Below are 18,251 nucleotides of genomic sequence, written 5' to 3'. Positions count from 1 at the left end.
GAGAGTCAGTGATGACAAACTCCGCACTATGATTGCTGGATAACGTGTTTGTAAAAGAAATATGGTTTAAGGAAGATTTCATATTTTAGTTAGTAACTTATTTTCTAGATTTTATTATTAATTAATTTAGCTATTATTATATTTTATTTTATTAAAATTATTTTCAAAATTCTCTGTTCCGTGCTAATCATATCGCCCTTTGGTCATATGTAGTACGCTTCGATTAGGATACGATCACGTGATGGAATAAAACAAAACACACAAAGATAATTAATCTTTTATTATTATTTTTAATCGTTATAATTTTTAAGCAGGTGTGAATATTAAATCTCTGATGTATACGTTTGAAAAGCAAGCAGAAGTAAGAAAATCACATTTCGTTTAATTGAATCACTTTATATACAATGTAAATACGTTTGTATTCCAATAATAAAGCAAATAGTAGCATCAATCCTAAAATGCTCACATATATATTCAAGATAACGTTTCTTTTTATAACAATGCTAAACTGTAAGCGATATCAGTCTTACCAAGCGCTGGAGAGAAACCTTTAAAGGAACTCACAACTGTTTCTTACGTAATAGAGGTAATGTAAAAAGATTGTGAAGTGATACGAAGATACTTGTAACAGATTCGTGATTTGCTTGCTAAAATATATTAGAAAAACATACTTTTAAGCAAATAACAAATTTCGTGTTGTATAGTGTTACTTCTTTGTAAATACGAGAAAACATCTAATCAGTAAATAATAATGTTGGGATTACATTAATGTCTAACAAGTGCAGATCAGGGTCTGTCAAATACCAAAACCGTCCTGAACCTTATCGGGATTTAATTCATTATTTCCCATAATAGCTTAATACGTGGCATGTTTCTGAGCCTGCTTTTAGCTGGCCACGAATGACATACTTTTTTAGCGCCATAAAGTGTGCTCTTTCGTAAACTATGCATGAGGATTTAACCTATAGCATATCATTTTGTTAAGTTCGATGAGATCTATAGTCTGATATATCTATCACCTTCTGGACTTCTTCCTCTTCTTCTAATTATTATTATTGAATTATACCACAACTGATTTAGAAGTTGACGCTGAACATAAATGTTCTTAAATCACAGAACTCATAAGCCTTATTATATGCAGTAGAAAATTTTAGAAGCAGTTGAACGGTTCACAGTTAAATGAAGTAAGCTCAACTAAGCGAGCTTCAGGACAAAATAGCATTAACAGAACTCTTTAGTGAACTGTGTATGTTATTTTAAATTCTGTCGTATTTTTAACGATCACGATTTCCAATGTAAATATTAGGCTGAGCAATCTGATACGAAAATATTGTCAATATATTTAAACGTCGTCAGAAATAACGTCACACACAAGGCCCTGCCGTGGAAAATCAGCGCCCGGGACGAGAGTATACGACGGCGCCCCCATACATATATTCCAAATAATTTTTCCTTTCTTTTGCCTCTTTTTCTCCCGATTTTTTTCGCCTCGCTCGCCCCCCCCCCCCACGGCACGGCCCTGGTCACACATATATATTCCAAAATTATACAAATACATATTTTTACATATTCACACATATATATTTTTACACAAATTTATTGACACTTTTTAAGAAAATATATTTTTCTTTCAAAGTACAAAATGCAAATAAATTATTCACAGTTTCACAGAGATGGAACTCTATACAGTAAACATCTCGAACGGACTTGAGTTTCTATTGAAACTTTTCTCAAGTTTCATTAACAGTTGTGTATTTCCTTGCAAAGTTAGTTTTCCGTTTATGTATGCTTGAAGAGGTGGCAATGTTCCTTTCATAATGGCAGAAAAGTCATCCAGAGGAACAGTAATAGCAACATCCGGCTGTAGAGATGGTTGTTCACCCTCTACTATTTGAGTCTCTGCAACATATGAACTCTCATTAATAACATATTGCATAACAACATGGTAGATAATTCAAGGATAAATGGTACGAGAATACATCACAATACCCATATTATCAATTCAGAAAAAAATGCCCTAAAGAGTATCAAATAGGACATATTTTACTCTTACTATTAGGGCATTTCGCATCTCCTCCAAATCTTTCGACGGTTCTGGAACCGATACTGTGATATAGTTAGTCGTTGTAAACGACCTCGTTTATGCGTATACCCACCGTCGCTGACGCGGCTGCTCCCTACGGACGCACTGCCTCGCTGCCACTGCTCCCTGACTCGTTAGACATCATTCGTGCTTTTCAGCGGCACAAGTTGGTTCTTGTTTTACGCGCTGTAGTTTTTATGCCATAGCATTAACTGGGTATACTTTAGCCCAGGAGAAGAGATTTGATTTTTCTCTACATGGTTATTATGGTTTCTATCAGTAAGAAAAGTTGTGGATCGAAGTATTGCAATATTGGAAACACGTGAATATTAGTGCTAGTGATTTGTTTCCGGAACGTGGAAAGCAAGATGCGAGTAATTGTTAGCAAGTAAACATTTATTATATTTCAAGTTCCACAACTTTTGTTCATTGCATTAAAGTGACGTATTTTGAATGCACAAGTAAGTAAAATATAAAAATACATTCATTAGCAAATATTGAATAGCTAACACCTTAAATGTTTGCTCAATTACGCACAAACTATTAAGCGTTTAATTGCGTGGGGTATCTTTGGTTCAACTTTTGGGGCAACACTGGCCCAAAGAAAATATGGTCCGTATTTTCGTTTCTCTGTACGGACCCCATAATTTCTCAAATTTATAGCCTCATATCTTCCTTATTTGGCGACACTGATAACCCACCTTTTGCATATTTTCTTTCACGATATACTAATTGCTTTAATGCCATAAAAAGTGGTATACGTTTCATTTGAAAAACCTGTAAGTTTGTGTTGGGATGACAACACTGCTTGTGTGACAATACTGCCATGTTCTTGGTCACGTGTCCCCCTCCCGTACGTATCAGGTTACCTGCATACATTTTTCATTTTCTGGCTTTTTCCGGTATTTTGTGGGTATAATTTGGCACACACTCATCCGATCATAGCGGGTAAACAAGGCATTTCTGCACCGAGTGATTACCAACACGATAATTAGCGATCCACAATTAGTCAGGGTTCAAATTTTCATAAACATCTGTCACGGTTTGCATACATAACTTGTAAGTGTTGCAAATGGTCCAATATTAAAGGTGAAATTGTGTACAAATCGTGCGATATAATAAGGAAGATTAACGCCACCACACGATACCACACTAGCTTCTAAACGAGGAAATTTAACAGTGCCTGAATTGCAAGAATTTTCTTCCTAAAACTGAGCAGTGTGGTATCGGTGAAATACTCTAGCGCAACGAAGAATATGGTGCTCTTATTTTTGGATATTAAGTATTCATCCATTCAGCGAGATTTTCATTGAACGATATTTTTGTTTGACTCTAAATTGAACAAAGTGATTTCACTCGTAAGTTTGTACAAATACCTGTATTTTAAGTAAAGCATTCAGAAATTTGTAGCCTGTTCTTCTCTTCTGTTTCTTAAATACAGTGTTACAATAATACTTTCGTGTAATTTGACATTGTGACAAATGGACTAAAGTTACCCCAAACATGAAAAATCTTGCATGGCATCAAAAAATTGAAACTAAAATAATCAGTTTTGGTCACATTGATTATTTACTGCTTTCAAAAGAAAGCCAAATGCTTGCATTTTACCAAGGAGAAATGTCATTAAATTACATTTCTAATCTTAGGAGATATTAGAATTGAAATTCTGAAAATAAAAAAGTGGGCCAAAGTACACCCAGTTTACGGTACGTCCACACTGTATTTATACTCATGACTACACCACAGTTACAAATAACGAACCGTGATCACTACCAAGTGAGCCAGAGTCACTACCAATTGATTTGGAGGAGAAACTAAATAATATCCAAATACAAATAACACAGCTTCTACTAGAGTGGCACTTATGCATGACTTAAGCTGCTTTCAGCGGAAAACGAGTTTGATGGAAACATTTTCCTGTATCGTGATTTTTTCTCTACGATAATTTACTTGAATTGTAATTACCCAACGTGAATACGAAAAATCATACCAACACTTATCTGCGTCTATAAAGAACAAGTCGTAATTAAGCATATAATCAAAAAGTCCAGCGGAATGTAGTAGTATTAAACTTAGTTTCGATTTTGAATTAAAATTGATTCCGAAGACAAACAACAACTGCATCTTTTTTAAAATCTGATTTTTTAAGGAATGGGATCATTAATTCTGCCACTTTTTAGTATGGTTATGTGACTTGTTATTTTTACTCGAAAAAGCTTAAGTAAATTATCTCTAATTACTGATATTTTTTTTTTTTTAATGTACGAAGATGAATTATCCAGTTACTACTGTTACTCTATCATATACTGAATGTTAGCAAACAATTCTTTTCTAAAATCCAAAATATTCACTTTTATTTAGCGAGTGACAATAAGGAGTTTAAAAAGAAGGAAAAAAAAGTTTACACCGCAAAATCGTGTTTCGCACATATTTTACTATATTGTTTCGTAATGATATGAGACCAAAATTCATTTTTCATACATATTGAAAAAAAAAACTGTTTAAAAGAACATCCATTTACTTCAATAATACATTATTAACAGAAATACTTTGCTTGCTCGATTTTGTCTTGATTTCTAGTAGCTACAAGTACAAAATAATTATGACAACAGTCAACCAATTATACAAGCGCTAAGGGCAGAGAAATTAATACACAAATAGAAATTTATATTTTTAAATGGTATTCTATATATGCATTTTTTCTCAGATTCTATTTTCTTATTGGTAAAGAACAGAAGAGTATACAAATTTACTTATTACCTATAGATAGGCACTTTTTAATTCATCTGATTACATAAAACATTTTATTATTTTCTTAATATACAATGTTACTGCAATTCCACATAATAAATTGCCATTTTAACTAAAATAAAAAAAAAAAAGTAAAATTTAAAAACGGGTATCTCAGAATGCTTTCTTTCTTTATACATGAAAGATATATGAGACAAGAATTACAGTTTAACATGGGATCCGAATCGCACAACCTCCCCAAGGATCGAACTCGGATCATGTACACAAAAACCACAATATTTTACTCGAAAACTCTATTCCAAAATTAGCGAAAGAAGAAAAGGCAAAACATTGAACAGCTTAATATGGGATCTGAACTACATAAGCTCCCATCTGGAATCGAACCCCGGTCTCCCACGCCAAAGATGTTAATAATAATAATAATATTAATGAAATAAAAATTCATGTATTCAAGTATTCTCTACGTTAAAAATAGTAAACAAATACGGTAGTGGCTAATAACAATAGAGTAAAGTGATTATACAAGATGAAATATTTAATACAGTTATACTCTCTGAACTTTATATTTGATATCCTATTTTACGCTTTTCATGTTTCGAGTCTACACTGATAATGTTATCTTCGCAGATCTGATGAAAAGAATACTTTCAAAGTGAAGAGAGGACAACAATAAGGCGTACATAACGTAGGCAACCAACTGAAATGAAATTAAATACGAACTTACCACTTCCAAGTTGTACGAAGTATACTACAGTCTCTTCCCCGACCACAGTAAACTTGTAAATTTCTTGATCAACGTTTTCAGCATTAGAACGATCCAACTGTTGTAACAAATCCTCTAACATAGTGCGAACTGAAGAAGAAATTTTCTGGTACGTTGTTGAACCTGTAAAATCAAAAACATCATATACATAAATCATGGCCGGCCAGATAGCTCCCATCGCAGTTATTTCTGGCTTTTTAGACTGGAGCTCAATACCTCTAAATTTGCAAAAGAGTTCCCCGCCGGCTGTCAGTACCGGCAATTTTGTGCCTTTATCGACCCTGGACTATTCGTCCCAGTGGAATAATAATAATAATAATAATAATAATAATAATAATAATAATAATAATAATAATAATAATAATAATAATAATAATAATAATAATAATATCCTAGAATCCTGTTGAACCGAAGATATAGTATATTTGAAATCAATAAATACTCGTACATTATAAACATATTATTAAATAATTGTAATTATTATTAATTATAGATAAGTGTATTAGCCCTAAGCCCTAAATATAAAATATAAATATCTTTTTTCACAAATGCCTACCTCATAAATAAATAAATAAAATTAAGTGTTTTCCCTTGTGCTTGAAACATTTTATTTTTAGCTAAATGCGGAACTAGTTATTGCAATTATTACCAGCGTACATAACTACGTTAAAACGAACTGTCTTGTACTGCTTTAGAATAATTTTAATTCCGAACAATACACAAAATTTTTCGGTACACTTACTTGTTACTAGTGTAATGAAATTTTAAAAAGAGTTTAAAAAGATCACATTTCATGGATTGGAACAAAAGGAATTCTTAGACAAACAGTTTTAATGTGTTGTTAAAAAATGAAGGGTAAGGGGAAAAAAGAAGGAATGTCACAAAATTATATTTTTGAGAAAACGGCATTTTAATATTGAAAATCACGTACAAAGAATAGGGTTATTAAATCTTTCGTCCCTTTTTACATGGATATTTCTACATCTACGCGTGCATGGCATATACAATCAAATAGTACCAAGAGTCACCAACAGATCGGACAAAGCAACCGGTAAAGCACATGCATGGACATTCCTTGTTTTTTCCCCTTACCCTTCAAATGAGGTTCTCAGGAGATCACGTACCGTTAAAAGTCATTAGAAGACAAAGAAGAAAGGTTATAGAGAACCTCAGGGTTATGAATAATGTAAATTATCAAATATAAAAAGGCACACGAGAAACCAGGCATTCATTCAGATTTCAAATTCAAATTAAGACAGATCCACACTCGGATTTAGAGCTTGACTTGGGCATGAGTGAAGAACGAAAAACTGAACAACCACTCTTGATCCCAATGTAAATTGTATTTTTCATCCTTGTATATTAAATGCTGTCGCTTGAGAGTTCTAAGCTCCACGTTTTGGTTTCCCGTGTAATGGCATTAAGTTATTTTATTAGCTATCCTTTCTATATCATTTGTCTTTAATTCTTATGTAAATAAAGCCCTGTATTTTGTAAAGAAAAGGAAAACGTTAGTATTTTGATTTAATTTTACCTTACATATAATTTAATTGATGACAGGCTGAAATACTTTTCTTCCGAGTATTTGGCTCCCACGACTAATTCAAAATTCTAAACCCTAACAATCCCAGTATTTAAACACTAGTTACATTGAACAACTACTACCTAGAATAATTTTGTTCATGTTTGATAACCATCCTTCCCCATTCTACTTCTTCAGAAAAATTCAACCTGATCGTAAGTACATTTATATTGTCCAGCAGTATCAACATTTTTAAACACCTTTTGTTTGTGTTCAACAATAACAAAATAGACTCGTTAGCAAGTTAATCTCATTTCGGTAAAAGAAATTATTTAATACTGAATTGCTCATGTATTATTGTTTCTTTACGATTGTGTAATTCACAAATTTGGAAGCCAAGCACGCCCATATGAAAGAAAACACGAAGATCAAAGAAGGCGATTAGTGTAGACAAAAACTATAATTTACCATAGTCGTTTGATTCTACTGACAAAAGTCTAGCTTATCTACGCCCATGGTTTAAACAGGTTTTGGTGAAATGAGAATAAAGAAGTTCAAGTTTAAGGTAGCTATCTTATCACTTTTATCAGCTTGAGAAATACCACGATGCCACCAGCTGTTGCGCGATAAGAAAGCCCTTTTTGTTTGTAGCACCCTGCACCTCAGTTTTTACTGGAGAAAACTGCCTTCAAGCACAGTTTGATCAAGTCTGTTTCATTCCTCTTGACGGTCTAAGGACGGTCGAACGTTAATGTCTGTCAATGTTCTAACGCGTGTTTCAACAACGAGAACCACGAAACCCCATGGAGACTGCATCAAATTTTACATGAATGTCTGTAAAAGGGATTGTATGAATTGCTGTATCACGTGTCATCCACTCCATGTACGTCATCGTATGACTGGACACCCTGTCCTAGTGATTGGCAAAGTGAGATGTGTCGCTGTCATACAGGAACGCATGGCTCAAAAACGTTCGTCGGATAATACACTGCATTGATTTTAGCCTTTTTGGCGACTCCGCATAGAGTAAATTTGCCATTATAGAAGTAATCAACTACAATCATAAAGCAACTTTCCAACATCTAGAATCACTGAGAACGATAGAAAATAGCACTCTTTTTTTTATCACATTCAGACAGACAAACTTATGCCCGTCCAGAGTCTCCAGAAACTTCCACCTATCCCCTGCAATATCGCCATCGTACACCTTTAGATTTTTCATCTTCCCCTCCATGATATGTGAGAGGCGGAGCATATGAATTTAAGTCTTATGCTTCTTTATCAAGTATAAATCTCGCACAGTTAGTAATTTACGGTCATGGCCAAACGTTGTACTGCCCTTGCTATTGTTTTTATGAGGCAATAGGTTATCATATCGCACCATGAACCATACTTTTCGCACCTTATCGGGAAGTATGTCCGAGGCACCGATGTCTACGATGCCCAATACCTGAGAATTAGGCAGCAGCAAGGATGCCAGTTTCGCTGCGATTCAACACAGCGTTGACTCTTTTCTTTACACATGCAAACCTTTTGTGATACACTGTTTACTTATTTGGTTATCATTATGTTCAATGTTGGAAAGGATACAAAAACAACCTTCCCAAAATGGCTACTCTTTCATACACACAACAGCATCCCCCCTGCAAATAAATGAATAGCACTTTCGAACTACTCTTGTTCACGCGTGCCCCTACCTAGCGATCAAATTCGTTACCATAAACCTGAAACAATTTTCTGTACTTAGAAATACACTAAAGATAGCTAGGGAAGCCACAGAGCCTACTACAGATTATTATGAAATTTGAAACAATTACCTCCTGCTGCTGAAGACCCTGAATTATTACCAAAAATGTCTATCAGGCTTTGACTTACATCTGTAGCACTCTTAATTCCAAAAGCGTTTAAGACTGGAGTAATACTTGGCGGTTCAGCATTTTTCAGGACTTTCACCACTGACCTTCAAGAAAATGGAAACAATATATCTGAAGTTAGCAAGAAAAGTTGTTTACATTACAGCTATCAAAAAAAACCTATACTATCAATAATTTCCGCATATGTCGAAAAAAGTTGCTTATTCTTCATTGATTTGGACTAAGGCTCATTTAACAAATTTTTGAATTTTACAGATGTTAATAGTATTCATATTAATAGTAATGGTTCATCAATAGTAAGTGTGAACGCTAAACGAAAGTAATAGGTAATAATAAGAATGGGAAACTAAAGTAAAAATAAAAGGGAAGAAGAAAACAGTATTGTGGGAATTTTTAAATATAGAGTAAAATAAGAGATAAGTACAATATCAAAAACAATTAAAAAGGGGAAGAAGAGAATCTTAAAACATTACTTGAGATTATATTATATTTTGAGGGACATGATGCAAGATACGGTGAAATGAAAACGAGATCAGGGAAGTAACGTACTGAATACGATAGATCGTATTAAAGAAGAAATTTCTTACGTCAAGACGAAGACATTTGGGGAGGTGGGGGAGGAACGGAAACTTCTTAACTTACGAGTTCTGTTAGCTATGACAAAACTGATAATCATTATGAACACTTTTGATTCTTCATTGTTTTCATTAAGAATTAGTATATGCACTGTTGAATATTTAGCATCAGTAATTGAAAAGGTACTAACCACCTTCAAAGAGCGTGGAAAAGTGTTAGATGTCACTTCATGTTTGTGAAGTGCGCACGTTTATCTTTTGAAAGAAAATATTTTATTTGATTTTATTTGTAATTTTTTGACATTGTAAACATCAAACATCTTTTATTTTAATTATTATGATGTATATGAAATCTATCTCTAGAAAACGAATTGCAACTTATAACAAGATAATTTATTGTTAAAAGTGAAGAAATCAAGTTTACGGGATGGACCTTGATTAATGTTACGAATACTGTAAACATTGAAACTTGAGTATTATCAACTATTAATAATTGTATCTTAAAAAAAAAAATACAATTCTTTTAGCAATTGTTTATAAACCTAAGGACAATATAAACTTTACAATGATAAAAACAAAGAAGGAAGAGATGGCACGGTAAACGCTAAGTATTGGGGAGCTTCGCTCTCACTTTTTATTCAACTTTTACTTTTTACAATTTATTACTTTACACAATTTCACTGTTAGTTACAATCTTTATTAACTACATTACATTTTTAAATGTCTTACGCTGCCTCTCCCCCTTCTTTACACTAATGAAGTGAAACATGGTTCTACTTAAAACAGGAAAATCGCCCATCTATGCAATTTTAGTACATATTTTTACTTCACACAATTACTTAGTGACGTAGCCGACCAACGCTGTTACAGCTGCGGCTTATAATTATAATAATAACTCGCGACAGGGTCAAGTCAAACAAAGAACACTCTAAACATCCAAAATAATGATTGCAAATGGTGGACGGATGTGTGATGTACAACTTTATTATACATTAGAAAAATATTAAGCAAGACTAATTTCATACAAAACTTGAAATTTTCAGTGAAAACTAAGGGCAAGAAGAAAGCATGGGACTCTGCCTTCGTCAAACTATATTAATCATTTTTTTGTTTTAAAAAATGTACAATTTTCTACAAATTACAAACTTACATGGATGAAATTGACCTATATTCGTGACCTTTGTAAATACCCAATGAACTGGCTTGAATTATTGTGAAATACAAGGTGTCCGGAAAGTCGTACAACCAGAACTTTGGAGCAGCAGAACAGTTGAACCAGAACAGTGAACGAAATGAAACTGCCACTGAAGAAAGGTTTAACTGTGTAAATACGTTTGAGATATGAACCATAGGGAAGGGGTTCGACATTTATCCTCACGAATCCTAGAAACATACAAAGGTTGATTTTTTTTATTATTATTATTGAATCAACAGACCTCATATATTCGTCAAAAAGTTTCTTGCAGGCCTTCTACCAAGATAAATACATACAGTGTAACCAAACCCAAACTATTACTTAACTCAGTATTATGTGCTTATTCCTTATTTAAAAAAAAAAAAAAAAAAATCGATTTAGGAGCCTTTAAAAAATTTTGACTCCTGATCCAAAAATGCACTAAAAGATCCAATATATTTCAATCGAAAACTTTCTTCTAGCCCTTATATTTGGAGAACTACATATAGTGTAGCCAAACCCAAATTATCATTTAACTCCGTATGATGTGTTTATTTAAAAAAAAAAAAAAAAAAAAAAAAAAAAAAAAAAAAAAAAAAAAACGAAAGCTCGATTTAGGGGCAGTTCAAAAATGTTGTGGTTCCTGATCCAAAAATTAATTATTGGCCAAGATAGCAATCTTTGATGCATTTTTGGACCATTTCTAAAATTCTTGGCCAAGATCGTAATCTTTTGATCCTTTTTTTATCATTCCTAAAATAGTTTTTTTTTTTTTAACATTTTGTTTGCGAAACGTACAAAAGATCACAAATTTGAGACAAATGTGGCATTGCTTAGGGATGAATGGGCATATATCTAAAACAAGAACGAAACATTGGTACTAAATGCAATATCTGTTTTCCGGCATTTGGCGTAATATGACAACACAGACGGTACCAGACGGTGTCAACATTAGTTAGCAACCAACTATGCTACGAATAGACTTTTACTAACAAACTTAAAATTTTCAAATTACTGAGGAAAAGTAATAATCTATCTATGCCCTAGCAATGACTTGCTGAATGATTTGCAAGTTACGTGTTTGTTTGTAATATTCTATCTATAGGATAGTTGTTGGCCAGCCACATGTGTTGACACCGTCTGATACGGTCGGTGTTGCCATAATACCGAAAAACATGTGTATTTTATGATACGCCATTATCAAGGCCGTGAGATGTCTGCACTTCGTGCCAATGTGTTGTTCTTGTTTCAGAATGATATATTTCCATACAGCCCACTTACTAACAATCACAATCATCCACAAATATCATATATATATATCAAATTCGTGATTTTTCATGTTTCGTGAAAACAAATTTCACCACCTTCGTATGTTTCTGGAATTCATGAGGACAAATGTCGAACTTCTGCACTATGGTTTATATGTTAAAAGAAAAAAAAAAAACTATTATTAAAACAGATCTCCCCTTGTTGTAGTTTAATTTCGTTCGCACTTATGGTTCAACAGTTCTAATGTTCCGAAGTTCGGGTTGTGTGACATTCCGGACACCCTGCAATATGGAATTCTTACTTCACCAGTAACACTTTCTCTAGTAAGATTGAATAAAATCCCTAAAGCTTAATAAGAAATAGGAACGATTTTCACTCTGCAAAATAAATCTCTCCTTGGGACAAATCAATCTTTAAAAAAAAATTACAGGTATTTATATGATCTGAGACTTCTTCATGCTTCGTAATGTACGATGCATGGGTTCAATGATGCACGGCACGCTTAGATACGTTTTGAGAATTGCTGACAAGTATAACTGTCTTTATACTTGGTATTTATACTAATTTTATATTGCTATTTATAACTCAGCTTACTACGAAGTACGATTAGCATTCTGAAGATAAATGAATCGTCTAAGTTATTAAATAACAATTTATTGGTGTTTCCTAGCTTTACAAATGCATCTTACCCATTCAAGGAGCATTAGAATTCGGTTGCCAGCAAATTCTTCGACTCTCAAATACTTGTACATAGAAAATAAATACTATGACTACAAGCTTTGATTTTGATATCCTTGTCAATGGCTAAGATATTCAAATAACCAACTAATCGTAAATATTCTTTACGCGAATTTAAAATTCAATATATTTACAAATGTTCGAAATTACGCACGCACAAGAACAAATATACTGAAATCTGTATATTTTCAGGTCAAGTGATTGAAATTGAAATGAAATTTTTAAGTTTTACGTCCCACGATTATGCCGGTGAGGCTAAAGGAGACGGTGATGATGAGAGATGAGTGAAATGGTGGAATGAAGTAAGTGGGAGGAAACGGGAGAACCCCGAGAAAACCCACGAGCACGGTGTTTGTCCACCACAAAGTCCACACGCGCGAGCTGGGATCGAACCAGGGACCCCAAGCACCTGAGGTGAACGCTCTACCACTGAGCCACCGCGCCCCCAGGTCAAGTGAGTATTGAGATTTTTGGATCCTCGCATTGTATGAAGGAATTTCGTTTAGATTCTGATATATAAATAATATGGTACGTTTAAAGATATTGAAACCAAAATGCAATTCATATTTGATTCTGAAGACATGAAAAAATAAATTCTTTAGTAATATTTAAAATTTCCAAAAGATGAGAGGAAAATTGTTAAAGAAAGGGTAAGAAGTCATCAATTAATTGACAGTGGCAATACGAAACTAATGATTATTTTTATGCTCAAGTGGTCTTCTTTTACTCACTTTTTCCTACTTCTTCTGAGGATCACTATAATTATGTACAAAATGTTATAAATTGTTATTATTATTACTAACGAATTTTGAAATATGGTTAAGTTTTTTCCACAATACTTTTTGTGCACTAAGGCTCTTACATTAACAGATGTTTGTGGAATAACTGAAATTATTGAAAATTCAAAATCATTGCAAATTAAAGATATAGAAACATATGTCGTCATCTTTTTATTTTTGGCAATCTTGTTTAACCATCCAAAGAATTGTAACTCTCAATTCCTCAAGGATTATTACGTTAAAACATACAAAAGGAAACACTGATCAACACACTTAATACTCACATCTCTACTGATCCAATTTCCAGCCCCCACGATTGTCCTTGTTTATTCAGATGTTCTTGAATTTCGACAGCTATGAACTTTTTCTCCTTTTCTATTGTAGACAGTGCTTTCGAACATAGAACGTTCATTAAAACTGTCTTTCCCAATGTACGCAATGATCGTTCATAGTCTTGAACATTAAGTGCTAAAGAACTTGGATTAATTATTCGAAAATGGACATCAGCGCCTATTTCGATAATGGCACCATCAACAGTAATTAACTGTAAATACACAATAGACCAATTTAAGAATTAATTAACATTTGCTTTCTGCCTATTTTCACAAAGAGTTCTCAACAGCTTCCTTGGTAATAATAATTTTCAATTTTATAACAATGAAACAACAATAATCAGAGATGTCTGGAAAATATTTATGAATATCGTATTTGCCCGATATAGTACAATATATTTAGCATGAAAACCGTTATATATAACGCGTTACAATCGTAGATACCCCGAAACCATCTGTATCACTCTCCTGTGACCATGTCGTGCAGTTGCGTGGTTCGTCAAGGTCAGACTATATAGAAAATAGATAATGGAAATGAGCCACGTTATGTTATAGTTCGACTTGACTGAAACCTAAACTTTGATATTAATGTATTTTCATTTTTTTCGGGCATTCAAATTAATCTGAATATACCACCAGAGTATTGAATACGGAATGATAACCACCAAAAGAAGGTGCAATATAGACTGGGATTTAAATATTAGAAAGAGCTTTAAATTTGGAAGCTTTCCATTATATAACATTTCTCAAGTGAATAATATTTTATGTTGGCAATTTTTATTTTGTTTTTCATTAGAATCATCTCAAAAACTTAGATAATATTATATTCGAGGCCTACTCTATTCAAATCAATACAGTTGTCTCAAATATTTTAAGATTTTACCAGGGATAGAATGAACTACTTCTCATTTCCTTGTAGAAGTGTAAGCAGATTGATCGGCATCCAAATGGATTTAGGCACTGACATAACCAGACATGGACGCTCCTGGCAAAATTTCGAGGCGAATCTATCATATTTAGCTTCTGTAAATTATCGTCTTTGTATATCTTATTATGTCCAAATAGTTTCTGTAATTGCTGGTTAGAAACCTGGCGAGTATTCACGTAATGGTTCAAGGAACTTGAGCCTCCTACCTCGAAGTAAGTTTAAAATATTAAATATTAATATATATACAATTATTAAACAATATCTTCTCACAATGTTTAGTCTTACAACGTCTGAAATAAAATCTTAAACATGACTACCAACTGTTAAATCTTACAAACTCTTCTCACCCATGTTGATTTTTTTTTTTTTTTTTATGCAGTTTTAAAAACATGGGCTCTACATATATGAAACAAATAATCAGAAACACTGATACTGAAATTTCTAAAATATTTTAACTACAAAAACGGAAGCAAGTTTACTGCTTACTGTTGTATCCGAGTTTTTATCAGTGTGTCCCGAACGTATACTTAAATCTGTAACGTTCCCTTTTGTTCACGCAACGATTTAATAGTGTTTCTAGTGCCACGCTATCGATGGTGACATTATTACATGCGATAGGCGACACTTCCTTAGCCCCTTGAGTCTCCACTAGAAACAATGTTTTAGGAAAATACTTCAACGCATTCAGATTAGTTGAACGAGTTGACCTTACCCCAGAGAGTTGACGTAACTTAAGATTTTCCAGACCTTCGTATAAGATGGTATTTGATTTTAAGATTGTAGTATAAGAAATCAACTATCTATACACAAACACTACTTAAACATGTACACAACAACTGAATTATAAATTTTTATGTTTTATATTTTGCTCAAAATAGAAGCGTCAATCAATCAATAACAACAACTGCATTATTTTTTGCGTTAACGAAGATGTTTCATACGATGGTATAATTCTATCATCTTCAATTATCAAAATCAATCTTCAGTTTGCTGATATGTGGTCATGACATACATATATTAGACTTCTCTCTTTGACGACATGTGTGTTCAGATAATAATACACTCCAGGATAATTCGGTTGCATTATACAGTGGATGGCTTTAAGACCATGTTATATATATATATTACATGTATATTGTAAGCAGCAAATAATAGAAATAGTGATTATATATGTATGCACATCATTCAAATAATTAGTGTTAATAATTAATTATAAATTATAATTACGCTGGTTAAATTGTAGCTTAATATATGCCGTAATATATATATATATATATACTATTTAAATTATTTATTTTATCATTCTCTTATTTACGTAGTCATTTCTTTGTACGTAACTTTATTAATTAATTATTTATTAATTACTTATTTATTCAATATCAAATGCTAACTATTTTTTTTATTCTGGTCTTTATACTTATTCAAAAGAACGTCGCCTCTCATCTCTCATATATCGCTACTCATTCTAACCAAGAAGTTAAACTCGTCCTTATTTCCTTCAAAATTCATTAAAATCCACATTACCCAAAGTCATGTCAACGATACACAAGACTGAGTGTTGATTCTGCAATTGCTAATTACCTTAATCATCATTACATATAAATTATAAGTAACGCCGGACATCTACGCTTTAATGAAGTGATTACCGAAATTTTAATATTTGGGTTACTAACCAACACAGTTAAAAGTTCTAGATTTGATAACTGATTTTACACAAGAATTTAGATTTGGCTTCAAGATTTGATTTAACACATTATGCAGAACATTTCGGAGAATTTACATGTGGCAGGATAATCCTGCCGGAGATGCTTAGTTACTCCTGCATCATTATTACTTTTATTTACACCAACAAAGATTAAATAATTTACTTTAATTATCCTAAATACTTATTTAGAGTTTTGTTCGTTTTCTAGCTGCAAGAAACTCTTCCAGATCCGGGAAATTTGATTTAAAATTAAGTTGTTAAATTTTCTTTTTCTTGTAAGACATTTTACATATATTATAGTAATAATTACAATTTCTTCTTCTTTTAACAAATATACTCGGGCACCAAAATTATTTTGTACTACCAATAACCATTCTGCAATCTTCGGTGCAGATTCAGATTAACTCAACTAATACAAAATATTTTTAAACTAACAAATAACATTGAAACACAAATAACAAACATAATTGTGCAGGTCAATTATATATAAGCCCCACTACACATCAGTGACCTGAAAAGTTGTGATGTAAAAGCGAAAGCTGGAGCATCACAGTTTTTTATTGTTATAGCCTCTTTCTCATTTACACGCACGGTTCTTTCTTTCTCTCCCCCCTCGTGCGTGATCCAATGTTCTACCACGTGGCACGTTACAGATGTTGTTTTACGGGTACCCTAATTTCAGTAAAACATACCACGAGGTATAATTCCCTACGATGGCTAATGAACGAAGGTCAATACAACAGCTACAGCGATGAATTGCTTGTATTACACATTGGTAACGCAATGTCCGGGTTCTTGAATGAACAGGAATCATAAAGAAGGCGTTGATTTCACATCGCATGGAGTTTTAACAGATACCGTGACGAACTTAGTAATTACTAAGAGTTATTAAAGATATTCTGAAAACCATGAAATAATCTGGTGAGCAAATTTTTAATACTGTACGATTTTATAATTTCAAGATTTGATTAAGTAAAGTATCTATTACTTATACAAATTCAAATAAAATATATATAACTTGCACTGAAGTAACTGAAAACAGATAACGTGATTGTCTTACGGCGTCAATTATCTCTTCCTTCGTATGAATACTTCAACAACAAGGTAAGCATATAAGAACTCAAGCAGGTAAGTATACATTGGATGTTATAGCGTATCATTAGAATAGATGATAGGCTAGTTCTCGGCCTTCTCCTACCAGGTGTTTGACGAACTGTGGAGACATACAAATTGCTCTTCATAGTATCAAATAAATATCTGTTTGACTAAATTTCTCTTCTTTCATTTATTATTTCTTTTGTATCTTAAATACTTATATATTCGTAATTCGTAACCATTTCTTTTTAAATTAAGACTATTTAACTTTTCATTCTTTCATGCAAACATTACATATACTTTCTATATATATTTAAAAACATTCGTATAACGTACTTAGCCGTGACTGGTTTCTATTTCCTTTCCTTCTTTCTAGATAGTTAATCCATCGTAGTTTCAACATCGAGGGTAACTACATCTATTAGATACTTTAAAGTGTAAAGTATGAATGACCATGCAAACATTATTTACTAATAGCTTAACAAACGTGTTCCATAAGTTGTTCTTTGACATATAAACCTACAGTCTTGTACTCTTGGTTGAACTTCATAATGTTGTCAACACAGAAGAGAGCTGTATTGAATAAGACTGCGCCAGACTACGCCAGACTAACATCTCAATTTTGATACTTCAGAGTTGTTTTCTACAGGGTATTTTAATAAA

General features: G+C 32.8%; 1 protein-coding gene across 2 annotated transcripts in view; it reads right to left on the bottom strand.

The window, feature by feature from the left end:
- Nucleotides 1-262: 262 nt before the first annotated feature.
- Nucleotides 263-18,251, bottom strand: part of LOC145694732 (stomatin-like protein 1) — a 36,803-nt gene continuing 18,814 nt past the window's right edge. For both annotated transcript variants that reach the window (XM_081771315.1, XM_081771304.1), the window contains 4 exons: nucleotides 13,813-14,072; nucleotides 8,937-9,079; nucleotides 5,559-5,720; nucleotides 263-1,899 (listed from right to left, as the gene is read on the bottom strand). In XM_081771315.1, coding sequence (XP_081627441.1) covers nucleotides 1,682-1,899; nucleotides 5,559-5,720; nucleotides 8,937-9,079; nucleotides 13,813-14,072 — 783 coding nt within the window. In that variant the 3' untranslated portion in view covers nucleotides 263-1,681. The remainder of the gene's footprint in view (nucleotides 1,900-5,558; nucleotides 5,721-8,936; nucleotides 9,080-13,812; nucleotides 14,073-18,251) is intronic.

Source organism: Thermobia domestica, chromosome 1 (assembly GCF_964235325.1).
Source record: "Thermobia domestica chromosome 1, izTheDome1.hap1.1, whole genome shotgun sequence".
Classification (NCBI taxonomy): Eukaryota; Metazoa; Arthropoda; class Insecta; order Zygentoma; family Lepismatidae; genus Thermobia; species Thermobia domestica.
The sequence above is the reverse complement of the archived record's forward strand: the minus strand, read 5'-3'. Positions and strand labels throughout refer to the sequence as shown.